An 8,750-nucleotide genomic window follows, 5' to 3' on the forward strand; every position below is an offset into this window, starting at 1 on the left:
AATAAAACCGGACAAGTGCGAGTCGGACTCGCGCACGAAGGGTTCCGTACTATGGGGATAGATACATTTTTGTTGTAAATTACTAAATAAATATAACTGACTGAGATGATACTAATAAGCTTACGAAAACAATATATTAGAAAAAATATAAGAAAAACAAAATAGGACGCAGTAAATATTCGGCACGAGGTAAATTAATAAAGTCATTATTTCATTCTAAATATAATTTATCAGTTCACAGGGAAATTTTGGCCAATAAATAACACAATAATATGTGATAAGAGGTCAACCTTATTATAATTTTGCATATAAATACTGTATGATTTAACGAGCACCTATCACAGAGTGTTTCAAACCCGTAAAGATGTACCGCATATTTGTTTTGCTGTGTACATTCCATTTGTCACATGGCTTATTTTTATGTCACCATCTGCGGCTGCAAGCGGCGCAACTACAGCAGAGCGTCAACAACTTGCACGAGCAGCTGGTGAAAGAACATGCGTTCTACCAGTGGCAGGTAGCGCAGGTGCAGCAAAATGCGGCAGTTACATCGCAGAACGCACAAACACAAATAAATCAGTGCCACCAACAAAATAATCAACAGGCTGCGTCACATCAGCAACAAGAACAACAACTTAAACAATTGATAACGCAACTACAAGCGAATTTGGCTGAACAACAACGGGCCGCACAAACAGGAACGCAATGCCAGCAACAGCTAGGCGCTTTACAGCAACAAGTAAACACATTGCAAGCAAAAGAACAAGAACTTAAAAAGCAGATAGAAGAGCAGCAGCGGAAATTGCTTGAACAAGAACAATACGTAAAATTCCAACATGATCAGTGCCAACAGCAACTACAACAACAGATCGCGTTGCAAAAAGAGCTAGAAAATAAAATGAAGGATCAAGAACAACAGTCACAGAAAAACTGCGCAGAAGCTCAAGAAAATATCACACAAATAGAACGAGCTAAGTGTCAGCAAGAACAAGAGAAACAGCTAGATTTACAAAATCAACAAGATATGAAACAATATCGAAATATTTGTAGGCTCCGAGACAGGGTGTTCGAGTTGGAAAAATCTTTGTCCCCCAACAAAATGCCTCGAAGCAAAACTTTTGATCACCTCGGCTCGTTTTTGAACGAATTGGACTTTTTACAATGTAATATCGACGTTTCCACAACTGTGGCTCAAGATTCCTATAAACTTACTTACCGTCTGCCGAAAAAACTCACCGATGACGATATGGAAGTTAAAATTAATAACAGAGTGATTTACGTAAAGGGTAGTGAAGGTTCCACAGTTTTGTTTGAAAGCGTTGAATTATTGCCGGCCGGTTTAAATTTGAAATCGACCGATTGGCAGATACGGGGAGATAATATGGAAATATTTATTCCATTTAACCCTGAAACTGGCAATAAGATTAAATCATGTATTGCAGATAATCCAGCGATCACCATAAAATCTCAAGAGAGTATCTTATCTCTTCGTTAATATAGAAAGAAACCAGAATAATACTGAACATATAGCATTGCAAAACCATTAAAAAAAGGATGGCTGATAAATCTGAATTCATTTATACTCTCTTTAATAAAAAGTATAAAAGCAAAACTGTGAATTATTATTTGAAATCTTCCCTAAAATGATTTTTAATTCTTTTACATACTTATTAATCTTCCAGTATCGTTGACATTTTTCATTTGATATTGAACTTAATTATCTTCTTATATATAAAAATGAATCGCAAAATGTGTTGGTAAGCGCATAACTCGAGAACGGCTGAACCGATTTCGATAATTCTTTTTTTATTATATTCCTTGAAGTACGAGGATGGTTTTTATGTAGAGAAAACGTAAATATGTACCACGGGCGAAGCCGGGGTGGACCGCTAGTATTTTTATATAAACAAAGACGCTAGTTGAAGCGATCATTCTATTTTCCAAATTAAGCTAAGGTTATGACAAAGGTTAATTGCTACTTAGAAAATAGCCCTACAAAAGCAGATTATCATACCTATAATATGAATGAATGAATGAATGCTTGTTTGTTCGTAAAACGGCGTCCGTCTTTTTTTATACGTCCATGGATATGACACTATCTGCATTTTCTCAATAAGCCATAAAGGAAATAGAACGATACATTTGTAACAAAACTTATCTCAAGATTCCTCTGAAATATATTAAATCTGTGTCGAAGATGCGAAGTCAATATTTCACCCAATCGTTAAGGCAAATAAAAAGAGACCGTAATAAATTCATTCTGCGAAACAATTCTGCGCTTTATTTATCACTTCCTTGCAAATGCCCCGGAAATCGGCACTTACAATTACTTTAAATGTTTCATACTAAATCTCGTTTGTGATACAGGAACTTAAGCTTTAACACCATTAATTAGATGCTGTTTATCTGTGTTCGTATTACAAGAAATGGTTGGTTACTTAAGTGGATGGTATAAAAATTGCCATGTGTTTTTATAAAGTGGCGCTTGACTAAAGTGTCCGGTGGCATGCGTGATGAATGACGTTTGTTTTTGTTAACATTTCGATGCGTTTTGACAAATTAATTAATAGTTGTCTCGCTCCCTGGTTTGTGTTTTTTATGTCAGTCTAGTTTTACAAACAAGCACACTGATAGAAAGTAGACTTTTATGGGAGATAAATGCGGAAAGTACAGAAATGAATTGAATTTATAATCGTTCATAGCCGCGCTGGGAGATTAATACGCAATTTACCGTAAATTAAGAAATAATAAGTGAACCAAACCACGAAGAATCACAATTAGAAGATGACCAAAAAACACCTTATCATTGGTCTGCCTGCCCTCCTGCTGTGTTTATTCATACAAGACCCAAATCTGTGTTGGGTAATTCATTGCATTTTCAGATAAGTCTTTTGCTACTGGCTTCAGAATCTAGTCTATAATGTATAACTTTTCATTATATAATATGGTTTTCACTTCAACACCGACAACGTTCTTCTTACATCAGATCCCTTAATCTATGCTAATATTATAAAGCTGAAGAGTTTGTTTGTTTGTTTGTTTGAACGCGCTAATCTCGAGAACCACTGGTCCGATTTGAAAAATTCTTTCGGTGTAAGATAGCTCATTTATCGAGGAAGGAGGTTATAATCATCACGCTACGACCAACGGGGGTGAAACCGCGCGGAGCAGCTAGTATCTATATATTATGTATAAGGCATAGTATCCAAACTGCACTCTGTTCACGTTACCAAGTATAAACATGAAATTTATCAATCTGTCCGCCATATTCGTAAATAGTTTACGGGCAATAAAACGTTATGCTTGCGCAAACATTTGCGGCCATTTGAATTAAATTACTATTAGTGAAGTCATTACTTGTCTGCATTAGGTAAAGGTTGTTACGTCATAATGTTGGACTAGTATGCACTAGATAGAAAGACAATACATATTGTGGTTTACAAAATTAATGCTTCTGTTGTGGAAAATGACAGCTGCTTTACGTCAGTATTGTTACCATACCTTTTGTAGTTTAAATTGTTAAACTGTTTCAATTTCTATTAAGCCTGTTACGTAATGCGTTTCTATTTTGATAATAAAGTAAATAAATATATTTTCAGGACAATTTTCACACACGGCACGATCTGGTCCTATACTAAGCTTTAGCTTGTGTTATGGAAACCAGATGGCTGATAAAAATACATATAGGTACATATATAATTTTAAATAAATACTTAAATAGATAATTAACACCCAGACACAGAGCAAACATCTATGTTTATCACACAAATATTTGCCCCGGGTGGGAATCGAACCCACGACCTCTGGCTTGGAAGGCAGGGCCACTACCAACCTAGCCAACCGGTCAGTCAAAAGTAAAGCAATAATGTATTTTACATCTGTGACACTGATAGATTTTCTTGAAGTGTAATGTCTAGCGAAAACCAGTACCTATTCTGTACACTGGTTATGTAAATAATAACAAAGACTTTATTACCTTAAAGAATTTCGTCAAAAAAACAACAATAGATCATGTTTAATATGTTTTGAGTTCTTACCGATTACAATAGTTGTATGAATGCAATTAATTAACCTGGTATCAGACGCATTTGCATTCTAATAACATTATTTTCAACAATATAACGTATGAACAAAACAATTAAATCATCAAAATTGGAGATAATTGTAACTTGAAGCATTAAAATTTTAGTTATTTAATTAAAAAACTACGTAGATATAATTAAATTATGTAATTTCCTGTAAAAAGAGCAGATTCTAATCTACATATATAAATAATTAATCTATTATGTACTGTTCGACGTTCGTTGGTAAAACAGGAAGAGGCTGAACCGATATGGCTAATTTTGATCTTGAATTACGTTATTTAATAAAAAAATGTGTGCGTGTATACTAGTGTACACACGTAAGAAGTGAAACTTCTTTATGACCTTATTTTTCAAAAAATAAATTACTATATGCAACTTTACAGAAATACGTCGAATCACGCGTGGTAGGGATAAGATAAAGATGGCGCGTAACGGAAAAATGTCATGCGTAACCAAAAAATGTTACACTAAATTTTTTTCCAACCCCGATAAAGAAGTTTCACTTCAATAAATAGCAATAATAAGTAGAGGACAATATTTTGCACAAAAATATACCTACACAAGATGTTACGAAGTTCACCGGGTCATCTACATAGGTAGTTTAATTATGAAAATATTTTCACTACCTACAGAAGATGCCATTTCTTTTTTTTAAACTACACAATATTACGTAAATGAACAATATTTTTTACAAACCTCATAGTATAAACAGACTATTAGGTAACAACTAACGACGTTCTGCAAACGATTCGGGATAATCTTCACTCGTACATCACACGGTGATCCCGCAGATAAATACTCGGTTATCCTTAAAAATAAGGCGGATTAGGGACGATCGACTTGCGATTGTAGTGCGACTTTTAGTCTGGCGATAAACTGCTTTTCTGAAATGTAATAAATATGCCTGTTTGGAGTGTCAAAGTTGAACCACTTTTTTAAATATAGTGTAGTTACCTGTAATAAAAATACAGATATTAAAAATTATTTTGCCAAAAATTATAATTGTGCAAAAAATACATTATTAATTTAAAAATCTATTAACCCATTGAGCCCCAAGCGGCCCGATCTGTCCCAGATACAATAGATTTTCTATTGTGTCTGTGGTTCCGGGGCTTGAGTGATGGTTATCCGCTAAGTAATGTTTATTTATTATTACATATATTCAATATATTCCGCAAAATATTTCATTTTACCTTCGTCTCATTTTGACAATTTAAATTATGAATTCCCATTGAAACTCATGAACATAATTTATCCGTAGGTATTATTAGCTAGCTATAAATATATATAAAAGCATATTCTCAATTGTAAAAAATGTAACAAATGAAATATAAGAGTCCTGACACGCCAACAAATTTCATTGATTTATTTTATTCACAGTCCCAAAGTCGTCGCGCTATAACAACCCTAAACCGGTGTATAAACATTGCGAACTGAAATATTGTAGCTTCAGCAACCGCCAACGGTCGTACAAATTAGGCCTTAAACCCTAAACTAACATATCATATAACCTTCAATTCTACTAAAGAACAAAGCAAAATGTACCCTATCCCTTTAGGAATAGAGGTTAATATAATCGCAAGGGATAAGTTTGCTCGGATATCCGTGTTAGTTTATTATTATAAGCTTAATCACGAAGGAAGTTGGGAGCTAAGTGTTGGTTTTAATTTTTGATATATCGTTATTGGCTGGGATTAGACGGTTGAATGCTTTACATATGAGTTTCAGTATTACTAGCGTAACAAATTGCTATCTTCAATGTGTATTGTGTAATAAACGTGAAATATTATGAACAGTCGACTATTTGCGTAGGTATCATTAAATTGAATTAGCTAGAGAAGTATTAGGTTTTTAGTCTAGCTAGTTTTAGTTCTCAGAGCATTCCACCCGTCAAGAACTGTCATAATTATTATGTCCTACTGTCTCAAACTATTTTTCTTAAAAATTTCATCTTAATCGGTTTAGTGCTTTAGGCGTGAAGGCAGACAGAGCGACAGACAGAGTTACTTTCTCATTTATAATAGTAGTAGGCATCAAATGATAAAATTAAGAATAATTAAACCTCCTACTACCTATTTTGTGTCCGAAATTCTGCTATGAGGACTTATGTCAAAAGGTCGAATTATGCCAAAAGAGTGGCTTGGTAAAAGAAATGTCTTCTTTGTTTACAAAAATCATAGTAAATATTTTTATTAACATTACACAGACATAATAAAATTCCCTATAATTAAAGAACATTCTAAACTAATTCCTTAATGAATGAATGAATGAAATACTCTTTAGTGTATGTACAATAAAGAGTATTTCATTCATTCATTCATTCATCCTTTCTTTAACTAGACCCTTACACATTCCATCTAACAAAATATGTTCCCAATTTGTACAGTGATTTGAAACGTAAAGTTTGCAGCCAAGTGTTGAGTGTTCGGTTTATTAGTGGCCGGCTAAAGCCGCAAGAGTGGCGGAAATGATCCGAATAAATCAGGGCTAACTTCTCCCTTGGGCGCGTACTGGGTGCAGAAAAATCATTTGACGTAATCTAACTTGTTTGTGCTGTAGTTAAATATGTGTTCAAAATAATTCTGTTAACATTTGTACTAGGATAGTAATTTGATTATAATTTTAAAAATTATATATTACATCGTCAATAACTCAAAACCTACATTGTAGGTAAATCAATCCTTCTAATTGATACCTACTTTGCATCTGATAAAATTCAAGATATTTACAGATCATAACATAAAATGGATCAATTAAATCAAACATCAATAACTCAACGCTACTTTATTTATTTCCAAAAAAATATTTTATCACTTTGCAGTATATTATGGCTGAAAACAACACACAATAAAATCTAAACAGCGATGTTGCTGACGCTACACTCAAGCGTATTCATTAGTGGTGTCATTAATTATTTTTTGTTGATCCCACGGCGGTACTCTGTTACAGTTTCATTTTAAATTGCACATTACAGTTGCTGATATTATCTACACAGTGCATTTGTGTTTATTATATTTTTAACCGTCGTTTCTCAAAACGACGGAGCTTTTTGCTTTCCTTTATTATTCGTGCATTACGCTTTGAGTCATTTGATAATATCATCCCTTTCAAAAAGCATCAATATTAAAAGGGCTTTTTTAATGCAATTAGACAGACTGCTAATTTAAACATATACTTACCCAACACCTAGCCTTAATTTAAGGCTTATTACGCTTAATACAATTAAAAAAAAACAAACATACACACGCACAGACAGTTAGCATTACATAAAAATACGATTTTCAACACTGATAACTGGCAAGCCTTGGAAAATCCACACATTACTTCACAAAAGATGGCAATCACTGAATAAAATTTAACGAAAATTAGGAACACTAATTGAAACGTCGCCAACCCTTTTTAATTAAGCTACTATAATTCAAGCCAAAGTCTGCGGTGTAAAGTTTCATGTTAAATTCCTATCATAATTAATAAATTATAATATAATAGCTTTATTTTGGGGCGATTTTGACAACTTCCGGCAATTGTTTACACGAAATGCCTGTTAATCGCCTGACCCACTTCAATTGGAACGGGCGATACACACGTGAATCCATTTGTAAAAAAATTAAAAGTAATTTGTAATATTAAATCAAAGTCTCTAGCAAATTATTTAAGTATGACTTAATGCCGATTCTGAATATCAGAAAAATACGCTTATTCTATATAGGTACTTAAATGTACGTTGTGTAAACTTAAAAAACTTAACTTATTTCGGTTAGGATTAGGATTGTATATTGAGTAATCTCAATATCTTGTTCAACATATTTTACAAAAGTATTCGTCTTCCCAAGTCTCTTATCAAAAAATTATATACTTACACATTTACTAAATAATGAAATGACTAAATTTATTAGCGAGTTTTAAATTATTCTTATTTCCTCACAAAATAAACACATTATGTTTGCGGAAACATTTAAAAACAAAATTTAGATAGGGCTTAACGAATACAAAAATATAAATACATGTCACTAATTCAACGTCAGTGAGAGCCAAACAAATGGCTGAATTAAAATAACGACACTTAATAAAGCATAAAACACGGCAATTTTTCAATATGTCTACATCAAAAGACCAACACTTGGTCGTATTTTTCATGTTGAAGAGAGACATTCGTCGGGTGACAAGCTATACTGATCCCGTGGGATCCCTAATTTGGGGATAACATGCTAGATTTTTTTTTTGTTATCATGGACCATAATATACTTGTGGTAACTATATATATTGTTTGTGGTAACCTTTAAGCATATAGTTCCAATTATTATTTATTAAATTAGGTACATTGCATGTATAAGACACTAATAAGTTTAATTAAGTAAGTAAATAAATTATTTTCATAAACCTATAAATATAAAAATTTACAAAAGAATATAAATCATGCATTGAATAAAAATATGTTTTAACAATAAAATACAATCCACTTAAATATATAAGACAGAAAACAATATCATAAAACGTAGCAAGAAAATTGTCGCCACTTTTATTTTCCAGCTTATGTTATTCGTTTTAAATATATTCAATGTAGGGTGACATTACGTCTCAATCCCCAGGGACACCATTATCCCGAGAGGATATTTCTAACTCGTTTCTTTGTAATTTGTCTCTTAATGGAGGTCTATTTTTCTT

The 8,750-nt window shown here is 32.9% G+C and overlaps 1 protein-coding gene across 1 annotated transcript; it reads left to right on the forward strand.

Annotated features, from left to right (window-relative positions):
• Positions 1 to 331: 331 nt before the first annotated feature.
• Positions 332 to 1,553, forward strand: LOC149904980 (uncharacterized). Its single transcript, XM_090106077.1, has one exon. It carries the CDS (start codon positions 365 to 367, stop codon positions 1,493 to 1,495), a length of 1,131 nt encoding a protein of 376 aa, XP_089962203.1. The 5' UTR covers positions 332 to 364; the 3' UTR covers positions 1,496 to 1,553.
• Positions 1,554 to 8,750: the final 7,197 nt, after the last annotated feature.

This window comes from Colias eurytheme, chromosome 10 (genome assembly GCF_061535395.1).
Source record: "Colias eurytheme isolate Ceu_HAF_F1 chromosome 10, ilColEury1 Martin Lab GWU primary, whole genome shotgun sequence".
Taxonomy (NCBI): domain Eukaryota; kingdom Metazoa; phylum Arthropoda; class Insecta; order Lepidoptera; family Pieridae; genus Colias; species Colias eurytheme.